Source organism: Oratosquilla oratoria, chromosome 44 (assembly GCF_046742065.1).
Source record: "Oratosquilla oratoria isolate Oo_2021 chromosome 44, ASM4674206v1, whole genome shotgun sequence".
Taxonomy (NCBI): domain Eukaryota; kingdom Metazoa; phylum Arthropoda; class Malacostraca; order Stomatopoda; family Squillidae; genus Oratosquilla; species Oratosquilla oratoria.
In genome coordinates this window covers 29,417,819-29,442,823 of record NC_134820.1, presented here as the reverse complement: position 1 = coordinate 29,442,823, position 25,005 = coordinate 29,417,819, and the positions used below count along the sequence as shown (strand labels likewise).

General features: G+C 38.7%; 1 protein-coding gene across 1 annotated transcript in view; it reads right to left on the bottom strand.

Moving 5' to 3' along the window:
* Positions 1-6,458, bottom strand: part of LOC143022203 (TLC domain-containing protein 2-like) — a 54,932-nt gene extending 48,474 nt beyond the window's left edge. Inside the window, exon 1 of the mRNA XM_076180303.1 lies at positions 6,149-6,458. Coding sequence (XP_076036418.1) covers positions 6,149-6,348 — 200 coding nt within the window. The 5' untranslated portion in view covers positions 6,349-6,458. The remainder of the gene's footprint in view (positions 1-6,148) is intronic.
* Between the last annotated feature and the right edge of the window lie 18,547 nt (positions 6,459-25,005).

The following is a 25,005-nucleotide window of genomic DNA, read 5'->3' as shown; positions in this document are numbered from 1 at the left end:
CATATATTTATATATAAATATATATATATATACATATACACATATATATATATAGATATATATATATATATATATATATATTACAACCTTTACGATTTCACCTCTTCGGCGCGATAATCACAAAGGACCAAAGTGATGGTTATCGACGATGAAACATACACACACACGTGCGCGTATATTTGAGATTGTGTATGAAAATGCAAATATCACATATCTACGTGTAAGCACACGTTCGATACTCGACTTTACTTCCCTCCACACCAACACACACAGTGAGGATAACCTACGCATTTTCGATTGATTGACTGATTTATGAAATTTTTGGCTTGAGGGCCAAACACCGAAGCCGGTAGGCCATTCAGCGCATATCTATCATTTACAAAAAAGTAAATTAATTAATCAAGTAAAACAGTAAAAGCAATAAGCACACTCACAAAAACACATAAAAACAAGATACACACACAAGCAACCATGTGTACAATTTTAAATTTCATAAAACAAATTGATGCTACGCATTTTCGGGAGGGGGAAACGGATCAACAACACGAGAACTTACAGTCGACATGACGTCACTGTAAACAAATCTGGTAACGAACGCTTCACCTGTCTTCTCTCGCGCCACCTGTTGATTAGAAGTCTTGTGTATATACAGACTCTCCCGTCTTGTTTTTGCAGCCTATAAACGACCCATTTTATTGGCAGGAGAATCCTAAAACAATTATTCTGTTAACGCAGCTTCTGCATCAGACGAGATGTAAGCAAGGGTTCGGGATTTTATAGTGATCACGTGAGCATCGGACCTAACGACGTTGCAAAATAAACTGAATTAAATCGACTGGCGTCTGCCAAAATAAAATTTTCGGACAGCCAGGGCGGTTGATAAATAAATAGATTAATAAATAAATTACCGAGTCTATGGTGATTGTCTAAACTTTAGGGGTAATTTTAGCCAACTGTGGGGGGAATCCTAAGGAGCTTGAGTTACACGTATCAATATAACTCAGTGAAAAAGGTAACACAAATAAAATGTTAAGAACGTAAGAAAAAATGAAGAGGGAGGCGCCCTTTGGAAATAAAATATATTCGGCCGAAAGAAAACAAATGAACCCGCTTTTATTATCTTTGAACTTTATTTTTTTTTTTTTTTTTAAGGCGATCGAGCCATTAGGGGCTCATTAAGCCTGGTGTGAAGTTCAGTCTCTACGTTTCTTCGTTTGATATCTATATGTGTAACTCGAGTACATAATCGCCTGCGAAAAAGTGAAATAAAAATAACCACTATCTAAACATTTGGTAAAATTATATAAAAATATACAATAATTTTACATTTACATGCTTTCTCCTTACAAAGGCTAACATAGTTTGTGGCAATATCAATTTCACAGATATAAACAATATTTATGAACACATACAATGGTTCGTTTAATCATAGTAATTTTTGTTACGAAATGTCAATCGTGGTATGGGGACACTACAGTAGTGCCGCGTTACCCCACCATAACCTTTAACCCTAGCCAAATTATATATATTTATTTTGGAATTGAAATATAGTTATCCAAGTACCTGGAGTAATAGGGTATCAGAATATATATGGTTATGGGGTCTATCTCTAAAACGCTAGGAGGAATTCGTGAACAAACTGACAGAAGCTACTACTTTATTATAGTGAATATATATATATATATATATATATATATATATATATATATATATATATAAGTATTGTATGTACAGGTGTGTGTGTGTGCGCGCGCTTCATGATAAATGTGAACGTAAATCGTGCTGACCTCTGACCTGCAAACATTTTCGCATTTTTATTCTTTAAATCTCCCAGTGAAGTATGGTGAAAGTATGAATATATATATACACGCGTAAAATCACAAACGCAAAGAAGAAATTTTATTTTGAGGTCGGTGCGCCACTTCCTTTATTGCACTGACGGACAGTCTTGGACAAAAATCTCGTAACGTTCCATGTTTCTTAATTTTTTGTTTCTAAACTTTCTCCTCCTCTGAGCAAGACGTATTCTTTAAAGAAAACTACTTCCATCTCTCAGCGACAAATATCACATTTGATCTCAAGGATCGAACTCGAACAAGATGAATTAAATCGCCTGGTTGTCATATGCGTGAAATATGTGTGATTCACCATTGTCTTGGATCACGTGTCGGACTCGTGATCGACATTTATTTCCCCGCCCACGAGTTGGAGTAACGACTCGCAGCGCAGCGATACTGAAACTATTTCAGCCTTGGGTGGGATTCGAACCCGGACCACCGTAGTGGCGGCCGGGAACGTTACCAACTGCGCTATCGAGTCGTGTGTGTGTGTGTGTGTGTGTGTGTGATTTTGACCCTGATAGGTTAGGTCGTCTTCCATCGCACTTTCTCCTCTCCAGCCTTCTCCCCCTCCCTCCCTCCACCTCCCCCGGGGGGATGGGGGTCCCAGTGAGCTGAATAGAATTCCCTGGCTTTGGTTTGAGGTTATCACATGAGGCTATTTTTTCTCCAACCTCCGATTAATCGGCGGTACTGCCCATCTCCAGAACTTTTTCCCGCCATAAAATCACTATGACAAACTATTTTGTTTTCTCAATAGAAATACATAGAATGTCTGCCCCAACAGTCGGAGGAAAAATATTATTATTTATATATTTTTATTTATTTTTCTTTTGTTTGTTTATCATTATTATATTTTTCCGCATCCTACCTAGTTATGGACCAAAAGGTCTCCTGTCGGCATGCTTCTCCTTTGCACTTTGTAATATCCCTTAAAACAACACAAAAAAGATCATTAGGTCTGTTAACTTATCATTGCCCAAGTATTCTGTTTAGTCAAAGGCATTTCCCCCAGCTCAGAGGATTTTTTTTTTTTTTTTTTACATTTTCCAATATTTAGTCTTTCATATTCAATCTCAGCCCCGCCTGGCAATTCTGTTCATCTATAAGACAACCTCTTCCGTTTTCTATTTACCGCTTTGCTGCATCGTCACTATGAATCCCAACTTCACCTTCCAAATAGAAGAGTGTTGATGTATATTAAACGATGAAAAAATCCCGCTGTCGGAGAAAGTAAACGGATGAAGAATAGAATCCGTATATTTCAACCACTCTCTGTGGTCCTCTTCTGCGGATGAGAGGTCGAAATATACGATTATTCTATTCTTCATCCGTTTACTTTCTCCGAGAGTGGGATTTTTTTCATCTTACCTATGTGTCATGACAATCCCTCTCCGTATTAAACAAGTTAAACTTTATTCTAGTCGTCCAGCATTGGCCCAAACACTCAAGATAATACGGCTAATTTCATGGGTTTGAAATTAATTGCCTGAATATAAGTTTGTTAATTATACAAAGGATAGAAAGACAGGTGGAGACAGGCAAAGAGAGAGAGAGAGGGAGGGGAAGGGGGAGAGAGCTATCGTATTAAAAATACCAATATAATAATAATAATAATTCAGGCCCATGCAGTATTTACACTGTGCCTAGACATTCTACTCTAATGAACGTCAGCTGATTCTGTCTAGTTCAAATGCATCTCGTCACATTGAAGATAAACACCTGAATACATTAATTTCTGACATTATACTTTCCCCCCTTCCTCCACCACCTTCATGTAACCCATTCTCAGCGACACGGTAGCATGCAGGCGGGTGTTAAGTATCGCAGCCTGGTTTGGTGTAATCGTATACATTGACGAAACGCCACTGTAAAGATTTTATCTTATTTTTTAATATTGCATTATATTGCCAAGTATACGTGTTTAAAATATTTAGTAGCAAGGGTACAAGTTGACAGTTCTCTCAATTGGAAATCACTACAATTCAGAAATCTCCAATATTGGGAACGACTAGAGTCATGCTGGTTTATATTGGGAATTCTCAGATTTGGCAACTTTTCGTCGTGAGCAATGGTAATTGCAACGGAGTTTGATGTAAAAATATATATAAAATACAGGGAAAAAGTCTCCCCGGTTAAGGAAATATCATTCTATTCATTTTTATTCGTACTTTTATCTATTTGTTGTATGTCCTAAGCTAAAAGGCTGAGTCATTACTTTCGTAAGCCACCACAGGCGGATGACGATACTCACAGGTTACGTCCACACGACTCACGCTCACTCCTCCCCCTCACCTCCCCTCCCTCCATGATACCCGGTATTTCGCCCCAACGGAAAACAACCTTCCGTTAAGGAGGGGAAATTATTATACATAATGTGCGTGCACACACGTGCACATACGTTCGTGTATACATATATAAACCCAACACACATATACCGATACACCCGTACGTATGCCTCAGCAAAAAAAAATCCATAATATTGGACTTCGTCATCAATATCCAGCATTCCTATTCATGAAGACGACATCGTGTCTTTGAAGTGGGAGATATATGGACTATGGGAGAAACGCGACAATAAAAGTTAAGAAAAATCATTCTTTTCTAAGTTAAGTTTAGTCTCCAAACATCAAGTAACCAATTTTGACGGTCAATACCAGCGCTTATATACTTATCATAACGGAGAAATTTAATGTTAATAGGGACAGAGAAAACAGATGTCAAGTAATTAATTATTCATTTGAGAGGTGATTTGTCTCACTAAAATCAACAACATACTGGACGCATGGGTTAATGCATTCGTGCATCAAGATAATTTTATTTGGCATTGAATCAACATACATGAAGTGCAGATAATGAAGAAAACACATACTTCGAAATAACAATTACAAATTCCGAGGATAACACAAAAAAGTATGTACGCTTATTTCTATTGTGTTGTATGCAGAAGATAAAAATCTGCACCATTAATATTCTTGAAAACTGGTCAAGACCTGGGTAATACTGAGAGAGAGAGAGAGAGAGAGAGAGAGAGAGAGAGCAATCACGATGTAATGGCGGCTCTCCCTCGTACCAATGAAGTCTGTGTCAACGGATCGTCCTGTGGCAACTCGACTCAATGAAAATTTCCGTTCCCGTGGGCAGATGAGCCCAGACTTCCTCGCAACAACTCTCCTCTTGAAATTCTATTCAGCGACTGATGCCGGCATCAACAGGGTCCGGGTGGGATTCCCCCCCGATGTGTATGTCTCTCAGCTCAAGAAAATTGTATTATATTAACCGAAATAAACTTAATATAGTACGACTTGTAACCTACGAGTGGCAGGCCAGTTTTATCTAGCTCATGGAGAGGCTGATACGATGAACGTACTTGTTTTATTACACGATTACAATTTTTTTTCTAAATCTGGAGAAAAAAATTCAATTATGCTGGAAGATGGACCCCAGTACAGTATAAAGGTTGGTTATCATAATCGTGTAATGTTTACATGAAACAGGAATGCGATGATCGCCGATCACCTGGTCAATACCGATGCTCTATTGCGTAAGGTGGTATTTTACTCGTTGAATAAGACTCCAGAGCCTGTTCTACATAAACATCCACGATAAAACTCATTAAATAACTGCTTTAAATAAGTGAACATCTCCTTATAAATCAATTCAATACACATTGAGAAAATTCAATAACTAATTTTTGTTGGTCATTGAACGTACTCTCGTGCTTTCAACATGGTAACAATAGATTCTTTCTTGCCTTGGGCAATTTCGCAAGGCAGGATCAAAACCTTTTTATCCTGCGACCTTCAGGTGAATAAATATATTTACTAATGGTCTGATTTTATATAATTTATAATTGACGATATTCGTGTAATTTAAATTACTTTGCAAAGCCATGGACTTCCCTGTAACACATTTCTCTAACTTGTAGAATTTAAATTATTTTAATCACGTTGCGTACTATTTGAACCGTTAGTACGGAAATGCGAGACGCCGCCTATTTTCACTCAACCACGTTGAACACAGGCCTAACGCCCATACGCTATAGTATAGCTATGCCGCGCCGTCCCCATCCTTTACACAACACATCTGCTGGTTCCATTTCTCTTAGTACACCTCTAGGAGGTTAGTGACTTCACATTTATCCTAACGCGTGCTTCTCTGGAATAATTAACCTTCAATGTGATAATACATAACACGTATGGAACATTAAATTAGATGAAAAATCTCATTTACGCCGACGCCCTAGACCACTTTTTCAATATTGCAGCGATTGGGCGTTCACATACATTTGCCATGGTAGTAACACTTACCAAAGAATGGACCAAATTCCTGTGATGGCAGAATGTATCAAAGAATTTGCGGTATTTGTCCATTTCCAGGCCTGTTTTCTAGTATTTCGCGCGCTCTTTGGAATAAAGAGGCTCAATAACTGATTTGTTCCGTAAAATATTAACAAGCTCAACAGTACCCATACAGGGCCTTCGACGTCCTGTACGCTCACAAATGGCATGGTCAGGTCTGTGTAATAGCTGCTCTTTCAAATAAATAAAGTATTCGTAACGTTTCTTTGAAGAACTGAGAACAGCCACCCGCACACACTCTCCCTCTCTCATCTGGTTTGACACTGACTTGCACCTTCGGTTCATTCGGTAACTGCGTTGGGATGAATCCCGTAGTAGTTCACAGAGTTCCAATAATGTTTTAGTAATGTTGTATAATAGAAAATATATTGACAGTAACCTCTAAAAGAATTTCAATTTTTATAACACGTTACCAAAAATATATTTTCTCATAAATTTGTATGTCTTGATAAGAAAATGAAGAGCGTGAATAAAAAAAAGTATGACTTCTGATCGTAAATAGATTTTTAAGAAGAGCATTATTGCAGCCCAACTAGACGAAGGTGTGGCCTATTCACGGGAAAAATATCGTACGGCAACATTAACAGTTTAGTCTAAAACAATATAAGTGATTCAACAGTTCAGTCACTAATAGAAACTACGCACAAATAAACACAAATATTTTTATACATTATATATGTGTTACATGTTACACGCTGTCATATTCTATATCATATAGACAAGTTATACCTTGAGAATCATATATTACATATACACATGTACCGTAAGAAGGGTCAAAAGTAGCCACATGGGGTAAAACTGGCCACAGTCTTTGTTACATGCCTAATTAGGTTTGCTAACAAAATAAAGGGAGGAATTATACAAAACATAGTAGTTAGTGGTAATATTCCCCTGCCAGTTTTACCCCATGTGGCTACTTTTGCCCCTTGCGACGGTATATAAGAATATTTTATGTGTGTGTGTACTGCGAACGGAACCTTCCCTCCTCTCCTTATTGAAATTCATTAGTATGATATACTTTTAATATAGATTGCATTTCTTTCACGAAATGAAAAATGACTGCTTATGAATGCCTTTCGATTGGTGTCTGGTGGGCACGCGACAAATAACCGTACATTTACCCTTTCAGTACCCACTTCACATACTCATGAAATACATGCGAGTGGCTTATTCAGCTTCAATCGACCACCGAATTAGCTGGATGTATAATAACAACATTGGTACAAAACCATCCAATATTACACCAGTATTATGTAAGGTAACTGAAAGCTGCAAATTATATTGGGTGGGTGTGTTAAAATGCATTTATTGTGTATGAAATGATCAAGCACAAAATAGTAAAACATCGGTGGTGGTGGTGATAGCAATCAGTGGGCCCCCGAATAAATCCTGCTTAGGGTCCTGTACAAATAAATTACTAGTTCTGTGTGATCCGATATCGTTTTTGTCTATGTATTTCGACTGCTAACTGCAGCCCTCTTCAGCAGAACCACAGGAGAGGTAATGCCGTTAGCAGTCGAAATATATAGACAATCCCTCTCCAGTCTTTTCTTCTACTCCGACTGTGGTATTAGTTGTGATTTAATGTATTACTACATTTTTCATTAGTTATATATGAACAGAGAGGTGGAGTAAAGTATATTAGAAATAGTAAAGAGGATGGAAGCAAAACGCAAGGTGATCACAAAAAAGTGAGATGGGGTATCTGTTTGACTGAGAAACTCGAAAAGATGAAATATTTTAAGGAAAGAAGTGATGGTAGAGTTAGGTGAAAACAACAGATTATAAAGGAGCATGCCGACAGGAGACCTTTGGTCCATAATTAGGTCGGATGCAATATATATATATATATATAATTAATAATAAACAAACAAATAAAAATTATAATTATGTAATATATAATTCGAGTAAGTCACGCAAGAACGTTTTCCGCCTGAATCCATGCTGGCTATCATTTATCAAACAATTACTTTTCTAAATGATGTCCAATTGCATCTGATGACAGTTTCAATCCCTTTCCTCACGATTGAAGTCAAGCTTATAGGCCTGCAGTTATTTGGTTTCTTTTTGTCATCTTTTTTAAATATGGGAGTAACGTTAGCTAGCTTCCATTCTCTTTGGACATCGGATATAATTTCTTGAAAATAATTTCTAATGGAACAACAATAATTTTCATTTCAAGATTCTTGGACGCCAACCGTCAGCCCCTGGTGTTTCATTAACTTTGAGTTTTTCTATACACCTTTTAATTTGTCTTTTGTTATGTTTACCGTATAGTAATAAGTTCACCCTAGACTTTTCACAGGTTTCAGTTTGGAGTTCACTTTGAGGCGTTTCGTTTACAAATACTGAGCTAAAATAATTTTTTAAAATGTCACACATTCCTTCATTTGAATGTTCAAATGGACCGTCAGCAGATAATTGTGGGCCAATATGATTCTTAATAAAAAAAAATCCTCTAACGTAACTATAGAATTCTTTTGGATTCTCTGGGTTTTTCAGCGATATTCATTTCGTATTGTCGTTTTCGTTTTTTATAGTTTTTTTTATTTCTCTGTATTATTATATAATTTTGATAATCAGCTGTTATTAGAAGATAAGGTGGAGATGGGTGAAGTATTCAAAATGTAGAGGATAGGGAGGTTTTAATTGGTATTGTTCTCTAAAATGGATCTGGTGATTGGAGGTACTGTGGATCTCCTGGAGGTGTTGTTTAGGCCTTCAACTGTTGTTGTTGTTGTTGTTCCCAAGACTGTCTGTCCGAGCAGTCCCGTCTCCCCAAGGAATGCCATAGTCGAAACTGGGTTTTCCCACAAATCCTTTATGGAGCGTATGTTGTGTTGTTTGCGTGCATGATTGTGTATAATGCAGTCTTCCATTATGTGTTGTATGGTATGGGGTGAAGTGTTACATCCTGGGCAGCTGTCTATTGAAGTGGTACATCAGACTTCTGGAAAGGTGTCAACAGTGCGAGGCCCTAAGCCTCACCCTCCACATCAAGTACAGCCAGTCCACACTGAACAACATCATGGAAGTCCCTACCATCCTCAAACCCTTCGGAAACTGGCAAACCAGATGCCCCAGCAATAACACAAACCAGCCCCGTTAAGAACACACACTTTGGTTGCGGTGAAACTCAGGCCTCAGTAATGGTCACTATTCATGTGTCCTCTCCCACTGTCAAATGTACCCTTTCCCCAGTTTTCAGTTGTAACCTCTCCCAGTATTCACACATAACCTCTCCTAGTATTCTCTAGTACCCTCTCATAGTTCTAGGCCACAGTAACAGTCACCTTCTATGTGACCTCTCCCAGCATTTATGTGTACCCTCTCCTGGTGTTTACATTTTGTCTTTATATTCTTACATTCTTTGGATCTTTTACAATTGAGAATGCTGTCACCAATGAAACATCTTGTTACTTGATCCACCTATTAGGTGGCTTCTACTGGTATTTTTTTTTTGTACTTTTCCCTGCTGGAAATCTTAACATTTGAAAATCATAGAAAACTCTTCAGAGCCCAATTTGCTGTAGCATATAATTCAACATACCTTAAAGAAAAATCTTACCACACTACTCCAATATAGGATATGGGTATACATAAAAATGAAAACACTTTCTGGATTTACAGAATCATGTATTTCATTAATGTAAGTACAAAACCATAATACTGGTATATAAAAGTAGTAAACTTGATAACATGTCTGATTTTTTTTTTTTTTGACTCCTGCATGAAACATTCTTATGGCAAAAGTATTCATCAACCCTTGTTATTAGATATAGGGTGGGGATGGTGTCAAGTTAGGTGTGGAACTTAGCAAGTCATACTTAGCTATTCCACTGCCAACTAGATTCTATCAATCCTTCTTCACTAATGACAGCATTACACTTCAACTCCACGTAACCACAGGTTGTGTGTATGCTGGTACAACCAAATGCCTTCAGTCTGCCTGTTGGTCAACAGCTGTAAATTTTATTTGGCAAGCAACTCTCCACTCTCATCATTTTGTCTCTCATGAACAACAGGGCTTAGGACTTGTCAAGGTCACCATCCTTGTAATTCAAAAAAATCCAAGAACTTCCATTTCTGTTTTGGCACATCTTATTTCATTTGAAAACGGTCTATTGAGTAATCTATAGCTTTTTGTCAAGATTCTTAGTTCGTTCATATAATTTACATATATTCCTCAGCAGTATGTTTTTAACATTTCAGGGAGGATGGTGATGAGGTTTTCAGTATTTGGAGCATTGTCATCTAAATTCAGTCTTATACAACACAATGGTTACAATACCTCTACGGAGCTCAAATTCCTATTGGGTACTGGATGATGTACACTATGAGAGTATAAAAATACAACAACCTTTTGATCACTCTTATAGATCATTTGAAGAACTTAAAACTAGTTGGAGCAGCAGTCATCATCCACAAAGTAGCTCCAACAGTACTGACCCAAAAATGAGCACCAAATTTTACCCTTCCTCATGTATACATAGCACCTTGATAGGACGGGTAGGACTTCGTCCATCCCTTCTGGATTATCATGGAGCCACCTGAGTATATTAAGATGTGAGCATTAGCATTAATAAAATAAAATATCACCATGTTAACAATACATATTTGATCAATAATGCCACCAATATTGCAAATCAGAATGAAAATTTGGTAATACCTATCTTATCCTTAACTAACTCAACCTGGCCTAGTTTAGGCCTCAGGAAATTGGTGACAGTCATACTGCCATGTTAACAACAGTATTCCAATCTTAATTTATCCCTATTTGCCTCTGGTATTAAGGAGGTTAACAGCACTCAACAAATAACTAAACTAAGAATGTAACAAAATGAATGGTGGTAATGTCAAACTTACAAATATAGAAAGCAGTTATTGATCAAAATAAAAGACAAACATACATATTCCAAGGGCTTTTTCCCCTATACATGGGAGGTAGCAACATAAATAAGAAAATAAATAAATAAATAAATGATTACCAAGTATGAGGTAAACTTTCCCTAGTCCTATATAGAACCAGTCAACTCAATATCCAGTCATGGACTTCCTATATTCCACCAACTGCATTTCATATTCCTGCAGTCATACATATTCCAAGGGCTTTTTCCCCCTTACATGGGAGGTAGCAACATAAATAAGAAAATAAATAAATGATTACCAAGTATGTGGTAAACTTTCCCTAGTACTATATAGAACCAGTCCATTCAGTCATGGACTTCGTATATTCCACCAACTTCATTTCATATTCCTGCAAACATAAACAACTGGTGGACCTTCAATTAACATCTCATACAACCTACTTAACCTCCATTTTTAATCTGTACTTGATCTAAACAAGTCATAAAAAAAATGCACTGGTTACAGCCATACCTGTATGAACTAGATATTATGATTTTTGGATCTATACCTGAGTATTCAAGTCTTTTGGTTGTCAAATATTAGGGGAGGAATTCTCCATTGCAAGTCAAATTTGGTCAGGTACGGTTGGATCCAGATCCAGAACAATTCTAAATGCATTCCATTGTCCATGGGAACATTTAATACTAGAGCATCTGTTAAGTACTGCCAGAATTTTCTAGAAAAAGTCAGGTTACTATTGTAAGCCTGATCTTAGTCAAGTTCACCTTCAGCTACCCTATAAAGGATATACTTTTACACTAGTTCTTAAGACTATCTCATTACCTCACACATGCACAACCAACAGAAAAAACTACTACTCAAACATCTACCACCTGCACCACACAATACATACATACACTGTCAGGTCACAAAACAAGCACTAAATGATCAACCACCATACTCCATCAAACCCCGACAGACATTAGCCTCACAGAAAAAAACCTTCCCAGGAGAAACAAGAACCACACTAGCACAACCATATTCAGGTCACTGTCTAGCTAACACAGAATAAGCCTGGCAAAGAGAAAAAAAAAACAAAAAAAAAAAACTCATTCAATCTAATCTTTATTCCAATGTTGATATTTGGCAAACTGGGGTGAAAATTCTTCAGGTAGGATCTCATGGGGTGACAATTCTTCATGTGGGCATTCTGGGGTGACATTTCTTCACATGACCCAAGAAACAAAGTGTCCCAGGTGCAACATTCACACAGAAGACACCAAACATCATCTTCCACTACTCCTCCCACGTCATACCCAGACAACACTATTCAATCAATCAACCATTGCCTTGGGTTTCACTGAGCAGAATACCCTGAGCCCTACAGTGTCTGGTAATGGTCCTATGAACCTCCAACAAATTTCCCTGGGAAGAAACTTTGGACGGTTGTCAGTGTTGTATTAATGTGGTATTGTTTTCATGTCACTGGCTAAACGTTGTTGTGAGATGAAAGCAATTGCTGGGTATCAGCTCTTCATTTGTGAAAAAGTGTAAGAAATACTATTGAAGTACATAGAGATCTTGGGCCCAGTCTAGAAGTTGAGTGTTGGCCCCTCAAGTGACGGGGTTGATGATGTTTGATGATAAGCAGCTTTGCTGTCCATTTTGCAGGACCACCAAATGTAGGTAATCCTCATTGGTTCCACAATACTATACCTTCCCTTGAATGATTTGTGGGCCTATCCAGTGGCTGTTGCCAGTTACCTGTGGGCCATGGGGCTCCTACAAAAGATCAATCAATCCACTGCTCAAAATCTCACTTGCAGAAGACCCATGGCTCCTAGATAATCAACAACAGCTACTACAGTGGCCCCTAAGTCACTCAAGGAAGAAAAATTGTGCTGTTGTCTAGGTATGACTTATGAGGGGCAGAGTGAGTTGTTGAGCGTCATCTGTGTGATGGCTGCTTCTGGAGTAGTTTGTTTCTACATGAAACACCTGGGGCAACACATTGATTCTGAGACTAACCAAGACTCTATAATAAATTACCTTTGAACCTCAAGATGGCCAAAAATGTTGAAATATTCAAGAAAAGACTGAAGACATACTTGTTTACTGAGTGTTATGATCTGGATGATATGACTATGAAGCAAGAATACAAGTGTTAGTTTGTATGAGGGCGGCTGTAATGAGCGCCGTGTAAGCGGCGGAATACGGCCGAGAAACTCCAACTACGTAAGAATGTAAGATTTAAACAAATAATTATCATAGATCCAGTCTACCAAATGTTCATGTATTACCCCACCACATTATCATATACATTTTACCAGCTATCCTTCATGCATTTCAATATACTTTAACAACCTCCACACACATTCTAGAAGAGTGTTGTTAGGCAAGTTGATGTTCCCATTAAGTTGTATCACCCATAGAATCACATAGCCTGTAAATTTGGAAGGGGCAGGCTCCTGGCTCATATCTCAAGCACTTCTTTCTATCTCTGCTGCCATGCATTTCAACTCTCTTTCCATGGCCTCATTACAAGTACCTTAGTTATAACAGCCATGGACTGGCCATTAAGTCACTGAATGAAGGAATATTGTTACTAAGTTCAATGCATGGATTCAGTTTCTCAGTTGATCTCTTGGTTATCTGGCAGGTTCCTCTTGTTCTTCTATGACCTCATTAAGTTTTCGCTGGACTATCTCCCACACCTTTACCAAATCCTCATACTTTGCTCCCCTCTCTCGTAAAAACTTTCTCATATGCTCCATCTCCTGTTCAAACTTTTCCTTCATCCTTCTCCTTTGCTCTCTTTCCCTTTCTATTCTTTCCATTGTCTCGGACAATGTTAACGTTTCACCGGTCACTTGACCTCAATAAGCCCTCACTACTTTCCAACTACCTTACTACCCACTCTCTTTCGCTCTCTTTACATCTTTATATGCATACATAAATTTGCATTTCAAGGCCAGTGTCTTCAGTCTAGCAATGTTTATTTTCCACCTCCGTCGTCATTCCAGACACTCGAATCTCAAATCCTTCCAGTCACTGGAATCTGCTTCTGAAATTTTTGTGTAGCGTTAGACGTCACATAGATTGAAATGTTCGCTATTTCATTGTTTTGATTTTCTTTCACTTAACATATTACTAGGCTATAGCTTCACTTACGTGAACAAACATGAGAGACGTTTGTCTATTTAGCTAATAGACCACTCTTGGTTCGTCGTAGTTGCTTGTCTACAATCGGACAGATTCCAAGGCGTCCGGTCAACTTCAACCCGGTTTTGATCTTCTTGTATGTAAACAATGAGCGAGAAGCGGCGGGATTCCATTAGAGAACTTGAAGATCCTTGTCCAGATTCCATGCATTTTTTAATATTGTGGTTTTCCATTTCTGCTATGATATGTTTCAGTTAATTTGCCAATTACCCATTCGCTTTTTATCATTATTTGTTTCCTATCACACTTTTCACAAATTTATTTACATATATTCTGTACTTCAGTTTGTCCCAAGGCGTCAAGTTTTCTATGTTACACAAGGGAGGGGGCAACTATAGTAGTTTTCTAAATTTTAAGCATTGACGTCTAAATTTAGTATTATGAAAAGGCCGTGTGGATATATATATATATATTTATGCCAAAATTATTTTCAAATCAAAATGTGGTTATAAAAGGAAAATGATTGAATCTTCCTATCAAACAATTCCCAACACCCGCCCGCCTGCCCCCGCCCTCCGCACCGCCACTGAATCAACTCTACAGGATCTCAAACCCAACCTGGGGAAAAGCAGGCTACTCAGGCCCCACCTGTGGCTTATCAGGAACGCGCTCTACACGCTCGCCGGTGGTGGCGAGGAGATATATCTCCTTTGCTGCTGCCGGTCTGGCACAGGCCGACCTCTTCGTTGACGTCGGCAGGCGAGTTTACTCCGCCCGCCTGCCTGCCCCCCCTCGCACCGCCACTGAATCAACTCTACAGGATCTCAAACCCAACCTGGAGAAAAGCAGGCTACTCAGGCCCCACCTGTGGCTTATCAGGAACGCGCTCTGCACACGGGAAGTGAACTCTACTCACTTCCCGTAAGATACATACACACACCTCTCACGAACATAGCCACGACACACGCACAAACATCTACATTTACTTTTTCTTCGACTAAAATTCGCTTCCTTTCTAACTTTCTCTTATACTACATCTTCTCATTTCAGTTTACCTCCCACTAAAGATTTTTCCGTTTTTCCACCTTTCTCTACTACTACGCCTCCTACCATTTTCTAAACTTTTGTTGGTAATCCTAATCCTAATCCCGGCGTCGGCGCTGCCGTCCAAGTTCCCAGTCCATTTCTCCCGAGCCACGACCACCAGCAGCCCCTAATCGCTCGCTAATTCGCCCGGTGGCAATAGCCCTCTTTTATACACTACTATCTTTTCATTTTCTTACAGACATTCTTCCCCTCCCACAAAAACCGATCTCGCGCAAGCGGGTGGTCTTTCCTAGGAATTCGGGATTCAGAATTCAGATCCCAGCGCTCCTAGAAGTCGGACGTCTCTCCCCTCCAGCTCTCTCAACAAACGCCCAGGAATCTTCGCCGGCCGGTGGTGGCGAGGAGATATATCTCCTTTGCTGCTGCCGGTCTGGCACAGGCCGACCTCTTCGTTGACGTCGGCAGGCGGGTTTACACCAAGACAAATACACACATTTCCCAAGTCACGTAATTCTCTGTTTTCAGAGTAGTGCTTGGAAGAAAAGAGGCACACGCACTGTAAGAGGCCGGTAGTGTACGAATGGAAATGAGCTAGGGCAGTAGAATAATTCAGACTCGACGCCTGCTCGAGGGCAATGTTATGTCTAGGTGAGGGCGACGTTTTGTCTATGTAAACACACCGACGGTGGTGACTGTTTTTATATTCGATGTGTAATCAACTCTGTAAGCGCTAGGTTACCTTCGTTTGACTAATGCTGAGGTAAACAATTTTCGCTAGTGGCATTGTGATAGCTTTCCGGATTGGTGCAAGGTGGAGAAGGAGGAAAAAACTATTGGTGCATGAATTCAAAGTCACGCCCATAAGGAGTGACATTTACTTGAGAAGTCACCGGGGATTGGTTTAGAAAAATTAGTGACGTCAGACGAAGGTAGCTTAGCGTAAGATACGGGATCTCGTCAGACGTTCTATAGAGAAGAGATAGAGAAGATAGGGAGAAGATATAGAGAGGGTGTGGAGAGAGAGGATCAGGAGACGATGTAGAGACGAGAGAAAAGAGATCCCGAGTGTAAGCTGAAGGTGAAATTACAGTGAAAGAAGAAAGAAAATTCACCACCCTTTTATTAACCCAAAGGACGAGAGGAATAGGCATGGGGCCTAGAAAATAGTGAGACTACAGGAAAAAGAAGGCATTGGGCCTACTACTTAAGAGGAACTTGAATATTAGTGAACCTCACGTAACGAGAGGCAAGGGGCCTCGAGACGAGTGATATTACAAGTCAAATTTAAGTGACAGTGGTGACAAGGGGAGGTGAAAGTGGTGGCAGCGGTGGGATGAACGATCTGGGTGTTAAACACCTCCGAAGAGAAGTGGCGCCTGAAGTCTACGGGAACAAGACAACCAAAATCAAGAGTGTATTACGACTACGAGAGAAATCTACAACTTCAAGTAACTGCTACGTTGGGAACAAGCATTCTTCAAGATTCTTCAAGGTGATCATCATCTACAAGGCGGTCTTCAAGGCAGAGTGTGTGATGGAGGAGGAACAACGTCGTTGAGGAATGACAAGACAGTAGAAGGACGTCAAACCAGACATTGACATCACGAAGCGACATCGCAAGCAGCCAGGCTAAAGCAAGGTATTAATAATAAGTATGAGTACCCCTCAGAATTCTAACGTGTTGAGACACGAAATTCACACATCAAATACAAATATTCCAAAATTCACAGGAGAGTCTAACACATATGGTGTAAACAAGTTCCTAAACCTCATTGACACTCTTATAGTTAGTAAAAATATAACAAATGAGAATCGTAAGATTGAGATTCTCAAGGAGAATATAGATCCAGAGCATGGAAGGGCGAGGTTTGTCATTAACTTCCAGCAAATGGAATCAATTAATCAATATGATGATTATAAGAAAGCGTTTCTCAAGCATTTCATGTCCAAATGTGATCAGGATCCTATTAGATCATTGGTAAAAATGATTAAGGAAGTTAGGACAAGTGAAACTGACACAGAGTACTTAGCTAGATTAGATAGATGGTCAAAAGACATGAATTCTATCTTGAAAGATTCAGACTGGATAGAAAGATCTAGTGAGAAGATGAAAATCTCACAGGTAATCAAATTGATTACATTTAGCTTATTGGCAAAGAATTCTGATGACTTAACAGCAGAAAGGCTGTACAAAGATTTAAAATCAAATATCTGTTTAGGAGAAGTAGATTATCTTCTTCAAGGATACAGTGAGACCAGAACAATAAACCCATATGTAATGCCTATAAATCAACATAGCCAATATAGGAACTCTAGAGAGTTTAAGAAAACAGAAGTAGGACATAGGCGGCATGCTAGAAGTCCATCTAGGGATAGGGATACCAGAATCCTTTGTTTTAATTGTAATGCATGGGGACACAAGGCACAAGAATGTTTTTATGGGATTATTTGCAGAAATTGCAAATACGAAGGTCACAATGAGTATCAATGTAGGAACCCTCCATTCTGTATTTACCATAATAGAATCGGACACAGAACTCATGAGTGCCGAAATTTTCGGGTACCCCCAGGGCTAAGAGGAAAACCCCCAGACACAGAATAAACCAATTCAGACCTCCCCATATATATACCGATAGGCGGTATTGTGTTAAATATGGGAATGCAAGGGAGATGAAAGAAACTGACAAACTGATAATTACTGTTGGTAAAACTTCTGTAGGACCTCTCATTGCGGGTAAAGTGTTCAATAAGCCTATTCAAATTTTTATTGATACAGGGTCTGTAGTTAATGTAATTACTAGTAAAGTTTTAAACCAGTTGAACCCAGGAGTGAAAATGTTGGAACCAATCCGTTACACATTGCAAGGTGTAACTGGAAATCAGTTAAAAACATTAGGCAAGATTGAGCTAGAAGTTGCCTTATATACAAATGAACAATTGTACATCCCAGTGATAGTGGTAGAAGAGTCTGTTTTTCCAGGAGATTTATTGATAGGATTTGCAACTATGAGAAAAGAAAACATGGTAATTTGTCCTGCTGACTTAGGAATTTTAGTGAAGTCACAGTTAATCCCATTCTTAAATCAACCAGACTTAAGACCAGTGACAGGAATCAATGAATCCTTAGATAACATTTCTATCCTAGATAGCGAGGCCGAGCGGTCCAACCCTACAGAAAGTAAAACAATTTGTGAACCCAACTCAGAAGTTCAGGAAATCCCAGAGATTACTAAATTATTAACCACAGATGCCTTGAGAATTGCAGATTGCGGATTAACAAGGTCGACATTGTTACATCCCATGTCAATTAATAAGGTTGAAGTGTGTTTGAAAGGAATCAATGTAGACTCTGAAGTAATTACAGTCCCAGAATCAGTTAAACTTAAAGGATTGAAGTGGGACTCAGGGATTTATAAGACAAATAAGAACAGAGTAGAAGTATTAGTAATTAATACTATGAATAAAGAGATAGTTTTAAAGAAAGGTACACAAATAGGATGTATTCAGGTGTGTACTAAACCTATTAAGATTTTAAATGAGAATAGTGAGGAGATAGAATTACCAACTTCATCAATTTGTTCAGTACAAGAAGGCATAGACTTAAGAAATAGATATAAAGAATTATTACAATCAACTAATTGCCCTGAGTTGGATGAAGCTTTATTTGCTTTGCTTATGAAACATAAAAAAGCAATTGCTTTGCCGGGGGACGCCTTAGGCAAAACAACTGTTTTAAAACATCACATTAAGTTAAAACCAGGAACACAACCTATCTACATACCAGCCTACAGAGTTCCTCACTCTAAATTAGCTGTAGTAGATAAACTCATCACTGAAATGTTATCACAGGATATTATTGAACATAGTAAAAGTGAGTGGAATTTTCCGTTGATCCTAGTACCAAAGTCTGATGGGACTATGCGACCAGTTATTGATTACAGGGAACTGAATAAGCACACCATTCGTGACAGGTTACCATTACCCATTATCGGTGACATTTTGAGAAGTTTGGGAACTGAGAATAGATATTTTAGTACTATAGATATCAAATCAGCTTTTTGGCAAATAGAATTGCATGAAGATTCAAGAGAGTTCACAGCATTTTCTACTACAACAGGACATTATGAGTTCAAGAGAATGCCATTTGGGTTATGTAATAGTCCATTAACTTACATGAGATTAATGAATACTATTCTAGATGGATTGTTAGGAAACACTGCCAGTGTATTTCTAGATGACATTTTAATAGTTTCTCAGACTGCAGTGGAGCACTTTAAGAAATTAGATTTGATATTCTCAAGACTAGGAGAAGCTGGGTTAAAAGTAAAACTTGAAAAATGTAAGTTCTTGCAAGACAGTGTCATTTACTTAGGACATAAGATAGACAGACACGGACTGAGTACAGTAAATTCAAAGGTGGACGCTGTCAAGAATTTTCCAGTTCCGACCAATGTAGACAAGGTTAGGAGCTTTTTGGGATTAACAGGATATTATAGAAAATTCATTCAAAGTTATGCTGACATTGCTAATCCACTAAGTTCTTTGTTGAGAAAGGACTCAAAGTTCATATGGGGACCTGCGCAACAGCAAGCTTTTGACAAGTTGAAAGATAAACTCACAAGTTCACCTATTTTAATTTTCCCCGACTATGAAAAAGAATTTATTCTTTGTACTGATGCGTCTGACATAGGGTTAGGAGGCATACTAATGCAAGAGAGAAATGGAACTTTGAAACCCATAGCTTACACATCCAGACTTTGTAATAGTGCGGAGAGAAACTATTCTATAACTGAAAGAGAAACTTTAGCAGTAATTTATTCTTTAGAAAGTTTTAGGGATATGATACTAGGGTATCCCATCAGAGTTTGGACTGATCACACAGCTATTCAGAACTTATTTAAGCATAAGAATCTTAGAGGCAGACTTGCTAGATGGTTTGCGATACTTCAGTGCTATGATGTTCAATTTAATTATATTCCGGGTAGAAGGAATGTAGCAGATCCACTTTCTAGAAACATTAGTCAACCAATGACTGGGACTGGGTTGATTAATTTTGTTTGTAGTATAGAAGAATTAGTAACTTTAGATGAAGAAATGCTAATAAGAGAACAGAGAGATGATGAGACATGTGATTCAATAATCAAGCATTTGATGAACCCAAGAGGAGATCCTCCAAAGCTACCAAAGGGGTATAAGATAGAGGAATTTCATTTGATTAATGGAATTTTGTATAGGAAAACATTTGTAAATGGGAAATATATTTCTAGAGGTCAAGTAAGTCAGTTGGTTATACCACAAACTCTGGTAAATGAGATATTGAAGTTACTTCATGATAGTGATTGTAGTTCACATCCTGGAAAGGATAAAACTTATAGACAGGCACAACTTAAGTACTTTTGGTTAGGTATGAAGAAAACTATATATGATTATATAGAAAAATGTGTAAAATGTGTAAGGGTGAAGGGAAATACACCAAAACCTGCTCCTATACTCACCTATCCCATTCCACAGAAACCTTGGGAAAGAGTTCACATGGATACTTTGGAATTACCATTAACAGAGAACGGCTTTAAATACCTATTTGTTGCTATTGATTATTTTTCAAGATTTTGTATATTACAACCCATAATCAATAAGAAAGCTGAAACTATTGCTTCCGTAATCGATGATCAGATAATCTGTAATTTTACTACACCTAACATCCTAGTTTCAGATAATGGGACTGAATTTAATAACAAAATCTTGGAAAATCTATGTAATGTGTTCCACATCAAGAAAGTCAATATACTCGTTAAGCATCCCCAAAGTAATGGAGTAGTAGAAAGGTTAAACAAAAAGATAATTATATGTCTTAGAACACTAATAAGTCCTCATAGTGTAACTTGGGATACTTGGATTCCTTGTGTTAAGTGTACTCTGAACAATCAAATTAATGTAGCAACTGGGGATACACCTCATTTTATAATTTTTGGGGAGGACAAAACTCTGCCATATGAAATGTTGACTGCAGAGCAAAAACCCATATATAATATGGATGATTATATATCCAATAGGATAAATACTCTTCAAAGTATTCACCAAAGAGTTAGGAAACAGATGCAGGTGTATTCACAAGAGATGAGGGAACAACAACACAAAATAGCTCGTAAACTAGAATTGAAAATTGGGGAATTAGTAATGGTCAAAGCAACCTCACCCAATAATAAACTTTCACTAAGGTACACTGGTCCATATAGGGTAATTGATTCTGCAGGTGGAAACAAGTTTAAACTTAAACATTTAGAATCAAGAGAAGAATTGGTAGGACATTTAGATGACATAAGGAAAATTAGCTTGCAGATCTATGAAGATGATTATAGTAATACTTTGTGCATAAATATTGATAACCCTGGAGAATATGGAGAATATTATAATGATATTTTTCAAGAGTTGAATATTAATCTTGATGTATTTTACAGATAGTATTGACCATTTGTATGTATTTGGGATGGGAGACCTAAACAACTGGAACTTGGTGTCAAGCAGATACATGGAAACCTAAAACCCAGGATCTGCTGTGGTTATACTTGGAACCTTAAGGACTTAAGGACCTCTCATCTGAGTACACACATGAGTATTGTGACCATTTTAAAGTAATAAGACTGTCTTTGAAAATGAAGTGTGTTGAAAATAAATATGAAGAATGAACAAGAAGAGACACTCAAACTGTAGATTAGCGTGTTTTGCAAATTAATTGCTGTTGAAAAGATGATAAATCATTCAGAATTTGAAAGTTAGTGCTCATAGTGAATTTTCTAATCAATTATATCTTTTCTGTAGACAATCTAAGAGAAAGCATGATCTCTTTTGTGTTCCGAGAGGCTTCACATGAACTCTCTGGTTAGGAATATGTCTGTTATGAACAATTGTCATTACCAACGAATTTTGGTAGACCAGATCCCTCATTGTAACATACAAGGATCTCATTACCTGTTTTTCCCTAACAAGACAAAGGTATCAATAAATTGTCCCGGGTTGAGTCCTAAATTGGATTTGGTTGAAGGTCTTGTCTCTATTCAAGATAACTGCGAATTGCATGCAGACACTATTTCCACCATTTCTAATACCCTTAATACAATGCATTTAACCGAGGACACCTACATTTCAACCTTCAACTTCACATTGCCTGAAAACTCCCCTCCCTTGAAAATTAAGAGAAGACCATTGTCAAGATCTCCCTCAAATGATTTACATATGTTACCAATCCTTATCATACCCTTACTTTCAGTGTTAGTGGCAGCACTGATTGCCTTTGTTGTATTCCGGAGATTGGCTCTGTCAAAGCAAATCAACCATGTAACCGCTTAATTCAATACCTTATATATATATTGAGATGCATGTTATTCACATTTATAGGTATTATGTTTATGTATTATTCCCAATTTATTGCATGAATGATGTATTTTGGAGGGTAGATTAACAATTACGCAAGGGTAGATTAGCTTATTCTAGAAATATATTAGCAAGCCCTGTAAGAGGGAAATAAGAAATTGGTCGGGACGACCAAGGGTAGCTGCCGAGCCCTGTAAGAGGCCGGTAGTGTACGAATGGAAATGAGCTAGGGCAGTAGAATAATTCAGACTCGACGCCTGCTCGAGGGCAATGTTATGTCTAGGTGAGGGCGACGTTTTGTCTATGTAAACACACCGACGGTGGTGACTGTTTTTATATTCGATGTGTAATCAACTCTGTAAGCGCTAGGTTACCTTCGTTTGACTAATGCTGAGGTAAACAATTTTTGCTAGTGGCATTGAGATAGCTTTCCGGATTGGTGCAAGGTGGAGAAGGAGGAAAAAACTATTGGTGCATGAATTCAAAGTCACGCCCATAAGGAGTGACATTTACTTGAGAAGTCACCGGGGATTGGTTTAGAAAAATTAGTGACGTCAGACGAAGGTAGCTCAGCGTAAGATACGGGATCTCGTCAGACGTTCTAGAGAGAAGAGATAGAGAAGATATAGGGAGAAGATATAGAGAGGGTGTGGAGAGAGAGGATCAGGAGACGATGTAGAGACGAGAGAAAAGAGATCCCGAGTGTAAGCTGAAGGTGAAATTACAGTGAAAGAAGAAAGAAAATTCACCACCCTTTTATTAACCCAAAGGACGAGAGGAATAGGCATGGGGCCTAGAAAATAGTGAGACTACAGGAAAAAGAAGGCATTGGGCCTACTACTTAAGAGGAACTTGAATATTAGTGAACCTCACGTAACGAGAGGCAAGGGGCCTCGAGACGAGTGATATTACAAGTCAAATTTAAGTGACTGTGGTGACTAGGGGAGGTGAAAGCCACACTTGCTCGCTGGCTTAGCAGAGCCCCAACCCAACTCTTAATCAGAACCCTCATCTGATCGCAGGCTGGTCGACGGAGAGGAATTGGGACGCCTCTCTGTCCAACCGGCCCGCAACCTAACGCTGGCCTCTCCGCTGACGCTGGCGAGCGAGTTTACACTTCTGACATTTACACACAATTTCCAATCACGTAATTCTCTGTTTTCAGAGTTGCGATTGGAAGGAGAGAGATAATACAACACCCGCCCGCCTGCCCACCCTCGCACCGCCACTGACTCAACTCTACAGAACCTCAAACCCAACCTGGGGAAAAGCAGGCTACTCAGGCCCCACCTGTGGCTTATCAGGAACGGGCTCTACACGCGGGAAATGAACTCTACTCGCTTCCCGTAAGATACATACACACACCTCTCACGAACATAGCCACGACCCACGCACAAACATCTACACTTACTTTTTCTTCGACTAAAATTCGTTTCCTTTCTAACTTTCTCTTATACTACATCTTCTCATTTCAGTTTACCTCCCACTAAAGATTTTTCCGTTTTTCCACCTTTCTCTACTACTACGCCTCCTACCATTTTCTAAACTTTTGGTGATCCTAATCCCGGCGTCGGGGCCTCCGTTCAAGCTCCCAGTCCATTTCTCCCGAGCCACTGATCACTCGCTAATTCGCCCGGTGGCAATAGCCCTCTTATATACACTACTACTAGCTTTTCATTTTCTTACAGACATTCTTCCCCTCCCACAAAAACCGATCACGCGCATGCGGGTGGTCTTTCCTAGGAATTCAGAATTCAGATATCTCCCGACTTCTCTCCCGGGCTCAACTCCAAGCAGCAGTTCTCTCCAGCAAGAGGCCTCGGGACCAGTTCTCTCCAGCAAGCCGCCTCGGGACCAGTTCTCTCCAGCAAGCCGCCTTGGACCAATCCTCTCCAGCAAGTTGCCTCGGGACCAGTTCGCTCCAGCAAGCCGCCAGCAAGTCGTCTCATTCCCTCCTGTGGCTCTTCGCCCACAGCCACGACGCTTGATGAGGCCTTCATTCCGGACCTTCTCCCAACGAGACTACGTCCGTTCCCTCCGAGCATATTAACCATTAAACCTTAGTTTTAGTGTTATTGTGAGTCTTATTTTCCCTGGCTTGTCCATACCGAACCAAACCACCACAACCATCTCTTCCTTCCTCCCTCGCGCCATGACGCAAAAATAAATAAATTAATAGATAAAAATAAATAATAATTATTATTATTATTATAAATAAATAAAATAATAATAAGATAAAAGCAAATAAATAAATAAAAATAACTTTAATAATAATATTTTTATGGCTTTCAATGTGAACTATGAATGCACCATCGTGTTCATGAGTTGTTTATATAGAACACATGTTTTATTCTACACATGTTATCATAATTGCTGTA